This window comes from Gigantopelta aegis, chromosome 9 (assembly GCF_016097555.1).
Source record: "Gigantopelta aegis isolate Gae_Host chromosome 9, Gae_host_genome, whole genome shotgun sequence".
Taxonomy (NCBI): Eukaryota; Metazoa; Mollusca; class Gastropoda; order Neomphalida; family Peltospiridae; genus Gigantopelta; species Gigantopelta aegis.
Window position 1 is genome coordinate 66,339,354 of NC_054707.1, and position 16,737 is coordinate 66,356,090.

The 16,737-nt window shown below is 35.0% G+C and overlaps 1 protein-coding gene across 3 annotated transcripts in view; it reads right to left on the reverse strand.

Moving 5' to 3' along the window:
- LOC121381881 (sorting nexin-13-like) overlaps window positions 1-16,737 on the reverse strand; it is a 51,093-nt gene that overhangs the window by 6,796 nt on the left and 27,560 nt on the right. For 2 of the 3 annotated variants that reach the window (XM_041511272.1, XM_041511274.1), the window contains exons 17-27: window positions 15,742-15,764; window positions 11,748-11,837; window positions 9,029-9,158; window positions 6,784-6,929; window positions 4,936-5,040; window positions 4,237-4,347; window positions 3,459-3,554; window positions 2,508-2,564; window positions 1,982-2,127; window positions 1,158-1,226; window positions 492-604 (exon numbers count right to left, since the gene is read on the reverse strand). In XM_041511272.1, coding sequence (XP_041367206.1) covers window positions 492-604; window positions 1,158-1,226; window positions 1,982-2,127; window positions 2,508-2,564; window positions 3,459-3,554; window positions 4,237-4,347; window positions 4,936-5,040; window positions 6,784-6,929; window positions 9,029-9,158; window positions 11,748-11,837; window positions 15,742-15,764 — 1,086 coding nt within the window. The remainder of the gene's footprint in view (window positions 1-491; window positions 605-1,157; window positions 1,227-1,981; window positions 2,128-2,507; window positions 2,565-3,458; window positions 3,555-4,236; window positions 4,348-4,935; window positions 5,041-6,783; window positions 6,930-9,028; window positions 9,159-11,747; window positions 11,838-15,741; window positions 15,765-16,737) is intronic. The other variant, XM_041511273.1, reaches the window with a different exon arrangement.

The window sequence follows — 16,737 nt, forward strand, 5'->3', positions numbered from 1 at the left end:
TAATTTCTGAACGTCTAAAGATCATGGTGTAACCGATTTGTGGTTCGCGTAAATTTAATTTTTCCATAACCGACACGCGAACAGAACGACGGTTCGTGTGAAATATTGTGCCCTGTGATACACAACACAGCGCCATCCATAGTTGTACTTGCATGCAAGGTTTGATGATCATATATAAATTAATAAAGAAGATATGACCCAGACAAGAAAAGTTAACATAAACAATACAATACCACAATAAAACCTATTAAAGACAGGTATATAAAAAATACTGGCTACTGATAAATCGTGATAAAAATAGGTTTGAGCTTGTATAGGGCTGCTGCCTAAGGCACTTCCATACAGAATGAATGAATGAATGAATGAATGTATGTATGCATGAATGAATGAATGAATGTTTAACGACACCTCAGCACAAAAATATTCATACAGAGTGGTGTACATTCCAACAGGCCAGTGGTGAATCGTGATGCTGGTGTAGTGTAACAAACCTGATATACTTCCGAGCATTTTTGCCTTGCACAACACCCTGGTCCTCATCACAGTGTGCAGGTCTCTCTCGGGCCGCGGCTCAGCTAGGATACCCATCGGCCAAAACGAATCTCTGTTCAAAGAAAGAAATTACTTTTTAGTGCAGATATTATAAAAGTTTTAAAGTTTGTTTTGTTTAACAACACCACTAGAGCACAGATTTATTAATCCACTGGCTATTGGATGTCAAACATTTAGTAATTTCGACATATAGTCTTAGAGAAGAAACCTGCTATATTTTTCCATTAGTAGCAAGGAATGTTTTCATATGCACCATCCCACAGACAGGATAGCACATACCACAGCCTTTGATATACCAGTTGTGGTGCACTGGATGGAACAAGAAATAGCCCACCGACGGGGATTGATCGTATGCATCAAGCGCTTTACCAGTGGGCTACATCCCACCCCAGATATTACGAAGAGCGTACATGCAAATATGAGATCAGAATCAACACGTTTCAAGTCATTTAACACTGATGCATTTTATCCACTGTTAAGAGAGAAGAAAAAAAAAAAATTATCATTCTGTGCAAAGAGAAGAAAAAAAAAAAATATCATTCTTATCAAAAAAAAATTATTACCAAAAACAGTATGTTCCACTTTAAAAAGGGAGGCAACTCTACCTGAAAGCTTTCACATATTCTGCCATTTGTTCTGCAGAGGTCATCCAATCGACATGATCAACAATTTTTCTGAAAATAAAACCTTTGTGTTAATATCAGTGTAACAAGAATTAACTGTATACATTGAGGGTAGTGAAACTTATTAATACTGAAGTAGGGTTTTTCATGAAACAGGAAAAACCCCAAACAACAACCCCCAAATGTTTATTTGATGTTAAACTGTATTTTGTAACCTATGGTTGTCATAATACTTGCTTTTTAAAAAATATTTTAAAACAATGTCACCACAAAGGCAACTCTTATCACATACCACAGATTTTGATATGTAGCTTGGCACTGGTTGGAATAGGAATAAATGTGACTGGATACTATGGCCCACTACACTCAGACACCTACTATATTCTATGTGAGAAAACAATTAAAACTGACATGATCAACAATTTATTATGTGATTAATGCATTGCTAACATGTTTAATGTTTGATTCGAGTATATTTTTAAAATACTGGATTTCTAAAAGAAAATTCAAGTAAATAATTTAGGGCTTACAGTAATTTCATTTGTTTATACAGTCAATCCTGTGAATAAAGACCACCCAGATAATCTTTGTAAACTGTTCTTTACTTCTAAAGTTTGTTTTGTTTAACGACACCACTAGAGCACATTGATTTATTCATCATCAGCTATTAGATCCCTTGCTACATTTTTTCATTAGTAGCAAGGAATCTTTTACATGCACCATCTCACAGACAGGACAGCACATACCACAGCCTTTGATATACCAGTCGTGGTGCACTGGTTCTTTACTTCTAGCATAAGCATTACCTGTTGATCATATCTCCAAATGTGGCTTTGAGGAGTTGTCGCAGAATAGCAACAATTCTCCGCCGCAGCCATTGGTTCTTGTGTCGCAAGTCAAAGACTTCGTTCATCATCAACAGCATAATCCGCAATGGAATGTTTTCTTCAGTCTGCATAAAAACACAGTCCATTAGAAAAAAAAATTATATCTCAAAATATTTTTCAAAAGCAGTCAAACAAGAAAAAATACAATATATCAAGAAAATGTTCAAAAACAGTCCAATAAAACAAAATTTAATACATTGTGATGTTTCAAAAGCAAACAGTTCAATAAAGATAAATATATAATATCTAGATAATTATTAAAAATACCCACCCCATAATCAAATAAAGAAAAATACAATACAAGTATATTTGGTTAATGTTTTATAGTCCAATAAGAAAAATATAATTTCTCACATTATTAAAAACAGTCTTTATTTAACAAGAAAAGAAAACTGCATCCTCTGTTTTACCAAAAACATTAATTTCGTAAATTATTTGTACTTACATCTGAGCCATGCAATCCTGCACTAACTTTTCCACTGATGGGCATACTTAAATCTGCCTGCAAACAAATGACCAATACTTGTATAGTCATCTGTTACTTTCAGTACTGATGATTAATGTTTAAAGTATGTAATTGTATTCAGTTTTGCTTAGAACACCAATATCTGTATATCACAGGGCACAGTATTCTAAACTCACCATTGTTCTGCTCATGTGTCATTTTACATTTCTTATGTCAAACCAAACTGAATTTACAAAAAAACATTTTTGTAGGAGGATGGGACAAACTAGAGGTAAAACAATTAGGCAAACGGACTTCTGGTTACATAACATTTTGAAATATTAAGGAATTTTCTGGTCATCCTAATGTAGTAACTACACACCAGCATAAAAAAAATACATCAGCTATTGGGTTAGTACTACTACAGCTGACCTCTCACCGTATGTACACCAGTGCCCATGTTATCCCATGCTACATTACCAACTTCAGTGCCCATGTTATCCCATGCTACATTACCAACTTCAGTGCCCATGTTATCCCATGCTACATTACCAACTTCAGTGCCCATGTTATCCCATGCTACATTACCAACTTCAGTGCCCATGTTATCCCATGCTTCATTACCAACTTCAGTGCCCATGTTATCCCATGCTACATTACCAACTTCAGTGCCCATGTTATCCCATGCTTCATTACCAACTTCAGTGCCCATGTTATCCCATGCTACATTACCAACTTCAGTGCCCATGTTATCCCATGCTACATTACCAACTTCAGTGCCCATGTTATCCCATGCTACATTACCAACTTCAGTGCCCATGTTATCCCATGCTACATTACCAACTTCAGTGCCCATGTTATGCCATGCTACATTACCAACTTCAGTGCCCATGTTATGCCATGCTACATTACCAACTTCAGTGCATGGTGTATTAACTGTCTATGACTTACCTTGTAGTCGTTGTTTCGTATGATTCCATCAATGCCCTTCACAGCATGTCCTACCGTCTTCATAGACGACCTCAGTGGGTTCACAATGGTGTCCATCTGGTATCAACAAGACAAAACAGGTTGTTAATGAATGAAACAAACTGTACTTAAATTCCTGCAAACATTATCTTGTTTGACACTCAATAGCCCATCTCTATTTTTGTGCTGGGTTGTTGTTAAACATCCATTCATTCATTCATTCCTGCAATCATCTGAATCCCAGCAAACTTAACCGTCAACATTATGATAATTTTTCATTTGACAATCATTACAACAGGGAACAATAAGTTAAATGTATAACCATCGGTCAAAACCAAAACAATATGTGTATGTGAAATCTTTAAATCAGATGAATCAATGAGTTCAAATTTAGTCAGTAAAATTAAAAATAATAATAATAAATTCTGCAGAATTAAATTCTTGTTTATTATAAAATGTTTTGGTGCATGCCAATGACCATCTATAGGTGCAACTATAAACCAAATTTCAGTGACCTAAGACTTATAGGTTGTGAGAAACTGATCTAAACACAAAACTTTAAACTTAAACGCAAAGATTAAAGCCATCCATGCCACCGTCGGAAAAGTAATAACTATATTGCACCTTTTTTACTTTGTAAAGGTGAGCAAAAAAACTTATCTAATCTGGCACTGTGAAAACAGGACATCTTGCTAGTTCTACAGAGATTCTGAAAGAGAAAACTTTATATTAGCTAACATAACTGAATAATGGTTTCTACCTTTCTAGCCAGATCACTCTTGTGTTTCTCCCACAGGCCTGGTGCCAGGAAACGCATCACTAGATCCTCCATCCCCTGGAATTTCTGCCACATGTCAGGCTTCATGATGGCCTGTAAAACAACAACAGCTTATGAGTTACACATACATGTACTGACTTCATCCATTTATTTCCATTCAGTATCATGCTTAAATCCAATCAATTAATATTTAAATATGCACCCACCTCACCCATCTGGGCTGCCTGTATAGGATAGTGATTAATCAAGGCTTCAAATTAACAAGGAGCAAGAGGCAATTGCCTCTCAAAACATTCAAAATGCTTTCTGATAATCAGGCTCATCATGAGCAACTTTTGCTTTCCATTCTAAAATATTATACAACCACAGAATTCTTCAAGATTAAAAATTGACAGTAGAATTAAGTACTGTGATACAAAAGAAAGAACATAGGCTACCTGCAACTACCATTAAACCCCCCCAAAACAAAACAAAACCAGCATTAACATTAATGATACATGTACCTCCACTGACATTTTATGTACTGGGGTGTCATTTTATGTACTGAAAAGAATCAGCAACGGTGATTTTTGTGTAAGACTTAAGCAAAATATGACTTAACAAAATAGTTGTTAATACGGTCTAGTTTAAGATAATAAATAAACAATAAGTTATTGAATCATGAAGAGGTCTGAGACTTACTTTTAAGTAGCGGTCAAGAGCTCGTCGTCTCTTGTCCAGAAACTCCTTGCTTGTATTTTTGATAACTGTCTTACCAGGCAGCCTTGGTCCAACCAATTCTGGAAACTGAAAACAAACACCACCAAAACTATAATAATTTTTTCGTAACCGACTCCAATGCATGTTATGTGGAACATGGACTTATAAAAAGAATCACCGGCCTCGGTGGCATCGTGGTCAAGCCATCGGACATAAGGCTGGTAGGTACAGGGTTCGCAGCCCAGTACCGGCTCCCACCCAGAGCAAGTTTTAAGGACTCAATGGATCGGTGTAAGGCCACTACACCCTCTTTTCTCTCACTAACCACTAACAATTAACAACTAACCCATTGTCCTGGACAGATAGCTGAAGTGTGCCCAGGACTGCGTGCTTGAAACTTAATTGGATATCAGCAGGAAAATAAGTTGAAATGAAATAAAAAAAGAGGGTGTTTTTATGTAGAACTTGCATGTTTTGTAAATATAATCAATCCATTTCCAAATCAATCCAAGTCAAAAGAAAGATACATTTGTTCAACCTTATTACATTTTAGAGTACAGTTTCTAACATATGCTTATTTTGACATTTGATTGATAGAGATGAATCCCACTCCCACCAGACAGGCTCCTCCTACTATCTACTGAAAAGCAGCAAGACATCTTTGTATGGATTTTTCCATAGATAGGACAATACATACCGTGATATTTGTTGCATCACTTCAGAATGGGAAAAACATAAATCCATTGACGTACATCCCACCCCCATATCCAACAGAACTGACAACTACTTATTGAAAACATCACAGGAAGAAACCAGAAGGAAATGCTTTATTTAATGACACACTCAACACATTTTATTTATGGTTACATATAACTGAGCACCACACAGATATTGAAATCTAGGAACCCCGCTGTCGCCACTTGATGGGCTACTCTTTTCAATTAGCAGCAAGGGATCTTTTATATGCACCATCCCATAGACATGGTAACACATACCATGGTCTTTGATGGGTGTATACTACCAAATCAAATCCCATAGACGACAATAGTAACATATGTGGCTAAAACTCCTGCAGCGTATCAATCAACATAAATGCCACGGATATAAATACTACCACCCCTCACACTTAAGTGAATTAGAAAAAATTGGGGGTCAAACTGCTTGTTTCTGAGATAACGGGTAGCGTCTATGACTAGCCTAGTTCCGCACAAAATTTGAGTACTTTTTTTTACAGGTACTCCATACATGTTTCAAGCACAAGGCTACTTGACACATTGGTACTAGATGAAATAAAATTGCTTCTTTTTTTTTTACCCAGATGAAACTATTATTTTTTACAACCAACACACTCACATTTATAACCAATCACAGGACTTGTGGTGTTCACTTCTCTATCAAAAGTTGGGTGCACCTCGAACTTTGTGCCAGCCGGAAGTTATTTGGTTTAGTACTACCTGATGTACCAGTCGTGGTGCACTGGCTGGAGCCAGAAATAGCCCAATGGGCTCACTGACGGGGATCGATCCCAGACCGACCATGCATAAAGCGAACGCTTTACCACTGATGCCGCAAACATCACAGGAGTTAAATATGATAAACTTTGTGACAAGTAACCATCTTTCACAGAATACCTGCCCTGATGATGTACAGTTTTGTTACAAAATGGTCCACAGATTTTTGAAGTTATCTTAGCGCTACAATATCGTAAAACTGTTGTAAGCTATGACATCACTACGATGTCTGCTATAGCCTGTGAAAGTTTAATAACATTGTAGTGCTAAGAGAGCTTAGACAATTTGGGTCCAGATAACCAAGAAGTGTGTGAATCACCTTCTCTATGAGTAACATGTTGAGGTCATGGAAATCACTGTATCGTCGGTACACGTCGCAGATGTCCTCCTCATCAGAACCTAAAATCTTTTTCTTGACAGTTATCGCAAATATCGCATACGACTTTCCGGCTTCTTTGACAATCCCTGAAACAATAAGATTAAAATATATTACTCATAAAAATTTCCTTATTTGGAAAGTGTTGCCAAAGTAACAATGTAACTTTCACCCCAGCAAATATTTAATATTCACTCCACCCCAATAATGCTGTATTTACTAACTTAAAACTGTGCAAAAGTTACCATCCTCTACCAATTGAGCTAATGTAGAAATTATTGTATAAACAATAAATCTTAGTTACTCCTGTCAATAAATAATAACTTTATATTTGCAATCTTTTTCAAAAATGTGCATGATTGCAAGAACCGCACTGAAGGTCTGCCACATGGACTTGTGTATGATCTTACAGGAGCTGTGGACATGCATGAACAGGCTAGAACATTTTAACTTTATATCTTAGCTATGAGGTAGGCAAAGGATCGGTTATTGGACACCTGTAACAACCCTATTGTGTGACACTCCAGTCACCACATGTAGTGTAAGTGAATGTGAGATCTGTAACATGTTCCAGCTTGTGAGATCTGCAACATGTACCATATTGTGAGATCTGTAATATATACCAGACTGTGAGATCTAACATGTTCCAGTTTGTGAGATCTGTAACATGTACCAAATTGTGAGATCTGTAATATATACCAGACTGTGAGATCTAACATGTTCCAGTTTGTGAGATTTGTAACATGTACCAGATTGTGAGATCTGTAACATGTACCCGATTGTTAGATATGTGATCCAGTTGCAAGATCTGAAATATGTATAATTTTGTGAGACTTACAGTAGTTATGAGACCTGTAACATGTACCAGATTATGAGACCTGTAACATGTACCAGATTGTGATACTGTATGTACTAGATTTGATATTGTGAGATGTATTAGATTGTGAGACTGTGAGATGTAGTAGATTGTGAGACCTGTAACATATATCTGATTGTGAGATTTATAACATGTACCAGATTTAGGGCCTCCATGAGTCCAAAATATTGCACTCCAGTACTCGAGGGTCAAACTCGACCCGGACCTGAGTACCCGACACTTACACTAGGTGATGATGAGATTAAAGGAATAACTTCAAATAGCATTATGCATCTAATTCCAGCACTGAACATGGATGCCAAATCATGCCATTGTATTGTATTTACAAACTGGTTGATACCTTCAGTGTTATGACTGACGGATGGCCAGATTAAAAAGACATATATTTATTGTGTAACTTATATCGTTGATTATTTACTGCTGAAATTACTGTCCTACATTGTCCATTGTATTATAGCTGATCACTGTATTCCACCTTGTACAAGTACTCGAGTCCTGTGAATGGACTCGAGTCTAGCAATCAACCCGTACCCGAGTACTCGAGTCTAGCAATCAACCCGTACCCGAGTACTAGAGTCTAGCAATCAACCCGTACCCGAGTACTCGAGTCTAGCAATCAACCCGTACCCAAGTACTAGAGTCTAGCAATCAACCCGTACCCAAGTACTCGAGTCTAGCAATCAACCCGTACCCGAGTACTCGAGTCAAGCAATCAACCCGTACCCGAGTACTCGAGTCTAGCAATCAACCCGTACCCGAGTACTCGAGTCTAGCAATCAACCCGTACCCGAGTACTCGAGTCTAGCAATCAACCCGTACCCGAGTACTCGAGTCTAGCAATCAACCCGTACCCGAGTACTAGAGTCTAGCAATCAACCCGTACCCGAGTACTCGAGTCTAGCAATCAACCCGTACCCGAGTACTCGAGTCTAGCAATCAACCCGTACCCGAGTACTAGAGTCTAGCAATCAACCCGTACCCGAGTACTCGAGTCTAGCAATCAACCCGTACCCGAGTACTAGTCTAGCAATCAACCCGTACCCGAGTACTCGAGTCTAGCAATCAACCCATACCCGAGTACTCGTGGAGACCCTAACTAGATTATGATATTGTAATATGTACAAGATTGTGAAACTGTGAGATGTACTAGTTCTGAGACCTGTAACAATGCAGCTAACATGTATCTGATTGTGAGATCTCTAACATGCACTAGATTGTGAGATATGTAACATGCATCAGATTGTCATACTGTGAGCTGTATTAGCTTGTGACATTGAAATATGTACGAGGTATGTGATTTGAGATATGTACCTGACTGAGAGATGTGAGCTGTGACACACAGGTCACCAGATGGCGTCCCCCCAGAGGACGTGGATGACAGGGAATCGAGAGACCGTGTGTCGGGTGAGCTCTCCGATGACACGTCTATAGGTTCGTCAGCCTGCAAGTCAAAAACATGTTTCATTCAAAGCACAGAAAGAAAGGTTTAATGACACTTTAACCAGAGGCTATATGGACCAGAAATTGGGAGAAGAAACGCGCTACCACCAAGTAAGCTACTTCTGATTAGCAACAGGTTTAGTACAATGTAGAAAAATAAATTGTAGAATATATTAAATTTTATAATTATAAACCATTCCTAATATGTCACAAGTTTTGCCATGTTAAGCAAAATAAAATAAAATAAATAAATAAATAAAATAAAATAAAAAAAGTAATAAATAAACAAAGAAATGTATTATATTAAAAAGATTACCAATTAAAAGAAAAAATTCATATACTGTCAAAATAAAACAATTAACATTGGAAATGGCGTTCCTCTTTTCTGAATGCAGGTTTTACAAGACTGTCTTAGCCATACATGTAGAGCTCTGAAAATTATGAGCAACAGTGATCAAAATACTGCCCAGTATGTTTTCATATCTGGTCACTTACATGTAGATAAGAAATCAAAACAAAAAATAAAATTTCATTAACTTAGTTTCCCTAAAGCAGTTGTGAAGCCTCTATTTGAAATGCCAACAAGGATCCTTATACAATAAATTGAGAATAATTTAGTTAATTATGTAGGATATCCTGAACAGGATAAGGCCGATATCCTAGGTCATTAAATAGTCATTATTGTCATCCTGCAGACCATAAAAATTAATTGGAAAAGCTATTATTTCTGTTATTTGAGCTACATTGTACGATGACCTAGATGTCAAATGAGTGATTTTGTATTGTACATGTGTTGCTAAGTGTGTGACATCACATGAGTGACGTCAAAGGCATATCCTGCTACTATACGTATATATATATATATATGACTTTGCTTTATCCGTCAGCATAATCTGTCAATAGAAACAGTGGTTGCAGGATAAACAGCATCATTGTACTTTAAACAAGTGCTGCATGGGTCTGAATAAGTGAAAAGGGACAAGTGCACGGGAGCACATAAAAGCCCAAAATACAAGTATATATTACTTAATATCAAGTATATATTACTTAATATAGTTACAGTATAATTTAAAAGCCACAACCATAATAGTTTAATAACAGAAATACAAACAACCAAAACACCCATGTTGAAATACAAGAGTTGTTTAACAATAAAAAAAATAGCACCTTTTATGAAATGAAACTAATTTACTGTAAAAATTAAATAGCATTAATTTCATTTCTATAAGGTTCAGAAAATTAAAAAAAACCCACACATGTTATTTGTAGACAAACATGAACTAAATGCAAGGGGAGGAAATTTACTTTCAAAGTTAACATACACATGTAAGTATACAAGCAAATAAGATCCATGCCAAACCAAACCTAATAATATATTCAGAAAAATATAAATTTATGAAGCTGAACAAACATTTATGTGTGGGTGACACTTGAAGAGATGTCCTTTACTAGCTAATTACACTAGAATAGTACATTAAAGTAAATTAAAAATATCAGTTTTAGTCTGTATATAACATAACTGAAGGAAGAAAGGAATGTTTTATTTAATAACACTCTCAACACATTTTAATTTACGGTTATTTGATGTTGGACTTAAGGTTATGTGCATACGGTGGTTATGCACTTAATGTGGTCTTAGCGCTTTATGGAATGGGGCCCAGGACCCTGTTCCACGAAGCGATCTTAGCGCTAAGATTAGCGTAAGTGTATATGTTAGGTGTGCATTTACAGTGAGCTTAGGGCTAAGATCGCTTTATGGAATGGGGCCCTGGACCATACAGATGAGAGAGGAAACCAGCTGCTGGCATTCAATGGGCTACTCTTTCTGATTAGCAGCAAGTTAGGATCTTTTATATGCAGCATACTACAGACAGGCTACTGTATAGTACATACCACAGCCTTTGTTACACCAGTTGTGGAGCACTGGCTGGAACAGGAAATAGCCCAATCCTCGACTGACTGCGCTATACCACTGGGCTACGTCCTGCCCATATAATATATAGGTGTCAGTCATTAGCAGTAATTTAATCAGATATAAGCTTAGGATAGAAATAAACTAGGCCAGAAAGGCGGACCATCTGAATATTTTATAGCAGAATTGAACAGGTACTATTTTCTATTTGTATAATGTCAAACCATATGAAACTGAACAATTTTAAAAACATAAAATTATGTTCATATATTACTTAATAGTGGCATGCTGTTATCTGAATAATATTTTTGTATCAATATACTTTGTGTACAAGTAATAAACTAACTAAACCTTAACAACTACTGTAAAGAAACCATTTCTGACTAAATTGACAAAATCTAAATATAATAAGAGGTACATGTACTCATTAAGACCTAAACTTAGCATTTTTCTCAACATAAATTATGTAATTAAATTAGAAAAAAAACTAGGAGAACAAATGTTTGTTTATACAACACCCCAGCACATGTTAAAGAGTTGTCAAACCAATAGTTATGAAATAATCTATTAGCACAACAGAGGAAATTCACTACTGCACTTTTGCTACTCTTTTTTTTCTTATTAGCAGCAATATATCTTTTAGCTTTTTCCACAAACAGGACACCACATACCACATACCATGGCCATTGTTATACCAGTTGTGGAGCACTGGTTGAACTGGTCCATTGAGGGGGACTGATCCCTTGACCTCTCGGACCGGAGGACTCCCTATGGAATAATGAAATCAACTACATGCATATGATAATATCATTCAAACAAAATTTAAAAATATAAATCATAAAACATTCTGAATTCATTTCATTTCCACAAGCAAAGTGAATGCTGAGGTTTCAGTGTAAATTACAATGAAAATATATGTATTTACTGTTAATCCAAAGAATGTTATAATTCAGTGTGAGAATGGTGTTACAATAGTGCTCTGGAAATTGTATCTTAGTCAACACTGGGATAAAGTCATGCACAATATACATGTATGTAAGACATTTTCTTGCCTATCCTTAGTTATAAAAATTTGTTATAACACAAAACTGAAAAAAAATAATTACACTGTGTGTATTTATTACGATCTGTTTTAACATATTTAACTCTACCAAAGTAAACAAGTACTGAACAGTAATACCTGACAGTGTATTTTCTTTCAATTTAAAAAAAAATATATATATATATATATATATATATATATATATATATATATATATATATATATATATTCTTAAAGGGCAGAATTAAAGAAAAAAGCTAATGATCTTCTAGTATTGAACGATTTTGCGTATACAGACTACCCTACTATACTAGCAGGTTGCCTATATAAACGCTCACCCTACACGAAAGATCTGAGCATAGCATTATTATAGTGCCCAGGGTTTGCCAAATCCATTAGCCCTGTCCCCGCTAGTGAGTTTTTGGTCTAGGCTAGGGGAAATTATCAACTGCATTGCTATACATAGGGTACTAGCCAAAGCTTCTGTGAGGATTACTGACTTCTCAAACATTTGTTGAACATTGCAGTGCTATATACTACATGTATATTACATTTTACAATTAGCTGTAAATGCCATATTTCACTATCTTTACATGTATTTAACATAAATAGCTACAAATTGATCAACACCACATATAATTAACACTTAATGTTAAAGGTTTATTTGAGAATTCTTGACAAAAAACAAAGTACCATACACAGAAAATCTACATTGCAGCTAGTTCTTTGACAAACCAAGCAATTCTAATCCGAACTCATTAACCTGCTGATTACGTTCATTGGATTGTGCAATAATATATATTTATAAAACAGAACACTATTATACAGTAGTAAATTAAATTATTAGAATATTTAATTTTTGTGGGTATATCTTTACATTTCGCAAAAAAAAAAAAAAGAGAAGAAAAGTTTAGTCATTATGTAACTTTGATACCGCTCCTTTAATACTGGTAAAATCATTCCTTAGTGGTAGTTTTTTTTCTTCTGGATTCTGATTTTCTCAACCACAGATCTTAAGTTTATGATCAGATACTGTTCAGTATGGTTGTATTTACTGGCTACACAGACATAAAATTAAAACAAATTACCCCCAACAAAAAATAAAAATAAACAGAAGAAGCATATGGTCACTAATTATCACAGAAAATGTATTACATGTGCTAACCAGTCGTTGCATGCATGTTGGAAAGAGGCAGTGCAAAGCAAACCAAACAGAGATAAAACACACACTTACTACACTGCGTATTGAACCTGACCGTATTGACACATCTAAGCAAGGCAGAAAGAAAGAAAAATCAACATAAAGCACACCACAACAGAATGATGAAGACACACAGAGTCTGACGTGTACATCAAGTCATTCCACGGTCATTCTTGGGAGATTTTTGTGTTTGGTGTCAAAATACATAACATACAGATGTTACATCTTAAGTACATGTATTTTCCATCAGCGGAGTACCAGTTATATTCCGTTCTCTTTGAGTTGGTTTCTGACATATGTAGGAAACATATCTGTTGGAATCTCTCTTTTGTCCACAAAAGACAGATGTTTTTAAAAGCCTAACTTATTTGGGAGGGATGGGATAGGGAAGAGGAAACGATTTGAAAATACACAACACGTGATGTCAAGTTTAACATTGCTATGCAGTGTTTGGGTCAGGGCAGTTTAAAGACTGGGGCTACAAACAAGTATGTTTGTGAAATGTGAAATGTTTGATGACATTAAGACCAAATTTTTTAATAAACTTTTAAGTATTCTAAACATTTTAGGTTTTTTTAAATATTAGTAATAAAAGAAAAGAGACTGAAGTGGGTACAGTGTAGGTACACCAAATGTAAACTTTTAAGATTTGTAAAACAATTGTAAAATAATAAAATAATAATAACAAAGAAAAGAAAAGAAAGAGACTGAAATGAATATGTACACATGTAAACTTTTAAGATCTCTAAAGAATTAAAAAAAAATTAAAACAGAAATTAAAGTGGATAGGTCAACCAAATATAAACCTTTTATTAAATTAAAAAACCCCATAATAATAAATAAAGAAAAGAAAAAAGAGAGACTGAATTGGATAGGTACACCAAATATAAACTTTTGAGATATCTAAACAATTAAAATCAAATTTAATAAAAGAAAAGAGAGACTGAAGTGGATACGTACACCAAATATAAACTTTTAAGATATCTGAACAATTAAAAAAAAATTTAATAAAAGAAAAGAGAGACACTGGAGTGGATAGGTACATGGGAAGAAGAACCACCCACAGATGACTTCAATGTACACAAGACTCCAGGGAAAACACACCCACACACACACCAGCTCAACTAGATGGTTGGTGTGTGAACTTCAAAGCTTCAATATCAGCCCTCTGAAAATTGCGAAAATGAACGTTTACTTTGTGGGTTATTCACACAAGTCTCGTTTGCCACAACCTTTTTTTTTTTATCATTTGCACTTTATATTGTGGACATCATTTACATGATTGTAATGGGTAATACAAAATCAAATGGGCTACCTGAACCTTTTTTTTTTTTTTTTTTTTGCATAACCCATATATGGCTTGTGCAGATTTCAATTCTCAGAGCGTTAGCAGGTGCTGTAAAGCAGTTTTTAATTAGTTATTAATAAGCTAATTTAAATAATTTATCATATACAATTTGATGAAAGGTTAGTTACATTACCAACCATCTTGCCAGGCAATACAAAATGCACATTCAGAAAGGCCATGTTACAAACTATAAAAATTTAATATTTCTCATATATTAAAATTTTGCAATTTCAAACTAACCAAACAAATGCATCCCAACAAGCAGGTTATTTACAAATTTAGCTAAAATAATATATTTTGAATTTAGTATAATGGTAATGAAGGGGGTGGTACAGAGAAGAGCCTGTGGTTTAAACTTATAATGTTGAAAAATAACAATATCTTGAGCAATAAACAGGTTTTTAATTATAAACCGCAAACCAGCATTTATACACAAAAACTTTATTACTTTTACCCCCTCCCCCCACCCCCCACCCCCCCCCCCCATGATACATAACATCCTGTTTTTAACCAATGTTTTGGATGTACAACTAAAGTATTAAAAACATGAAACAATCATCTCTCTTGTATAGTTTGTAACAAAACCTTTCTTGTAACCATGTTCTTTATTTACCAAACATGCAGAAAACAAACACAACCTAATGAGGAAATGTGTCTCCATAAAAAGTTGGCAACTGGTATTATGAGACTTTTCATTTAAAAGCACTGATTTTCTTACAAATGAAAAAAAAGAGATTAAACATGACTGATTAATAGTAACAATTATTGTACACTGATTCAGCATTTTGTCTAAATCTGTTAGTGGTGTGGTGTTCATAAAGATGTACTTTATAAAACTGTATGTAACACAAATATACACACGTACAAAGTCATAAACTGGCATTACACATTTCTGTAATATTACTACTGGTAAAGATTAAAGGCTTCTTCACATGAATGTAATTCACATTATCGATTCGTTCAACCATCTTTATTACTGTCAATACCAGCACATCAACTTTCTATGGAGACCCTTGTTCAACATTCTGCATCTACAACACAATATAGAGTTTAGAATGATCGCAGTTTGTCTCAAATCTACCTTAAACCACATGATCCGGGGAACTGTAAAAATACAGAGGTTTAATGTTATTTAAGAACACAAAATCTGACATATACAAAATTTAATATAATATTATTACTTGTAAATATGCAACACAATACCTTGAGATCCAGATTGACTAAACTTAATATAAAAATTTAACTTCAATCACTATAGATTAAAATTTTAAATTTTTACAATGCAAAACAAACTATAAATTACACTGTTGGTTGAATTTAATTTTGTTAAAAATACTTAAGTTAAATATTATGAATAAAATTTTACTGCTGAAAAAACCCATTCTATTTGGAGGGTTGGAGGTGGTGGTGATGGGTGTCTCGTGCTTTCAATAATGTACTTTAATCATAATACCATGAGGTATTTCATCCGTGTTCACTGTAATCAAGAAAGATATGATTACATGTTTCGGACAACCTCCCCCCCCCCCCCCCCCAAAAAAAAACCCACCAAACTAAAGTGTGGGTTTTTTAGTGTAATATTAGGCTATTCTTATGGGTATCCATGGAAAATCTATACAAAAGTCCGCTAATTTTATATTTGAACATCTCCTTCACAGTCCCTGATATGCTAAATATTATTAGATGTGTATTTTAACCAAATAACTTTGCATAGAACAATAAGGTAAAACAAATCTGTCATGTTAAGTTATTTCTCTTGAATAGTGACATAATTAGTTTGATTTGTGTTTAGTGTATGTACTGAAAACATTAAAATGACACCACATGTAAGGTACCCTTGTTTTTGGATAAAGTTAGGAATGTTTAGCATAGGCATTTCTTAAGATGCTTTGCAGTGCCTACGTGAAAGCAGAAGTAGGAATAACTGTTAACTTGTTATTGGAAGTACGAAGTATAAAATAAAATAGATTTAAACTGTACCCCCAAGCACATTCCCCCCCCCAGTATATTTTCCTGAGCAGCATGACTTGAACCCCCTATAAACTTTGCATGAAGCAGGCTAGGACCCCCCACCCAC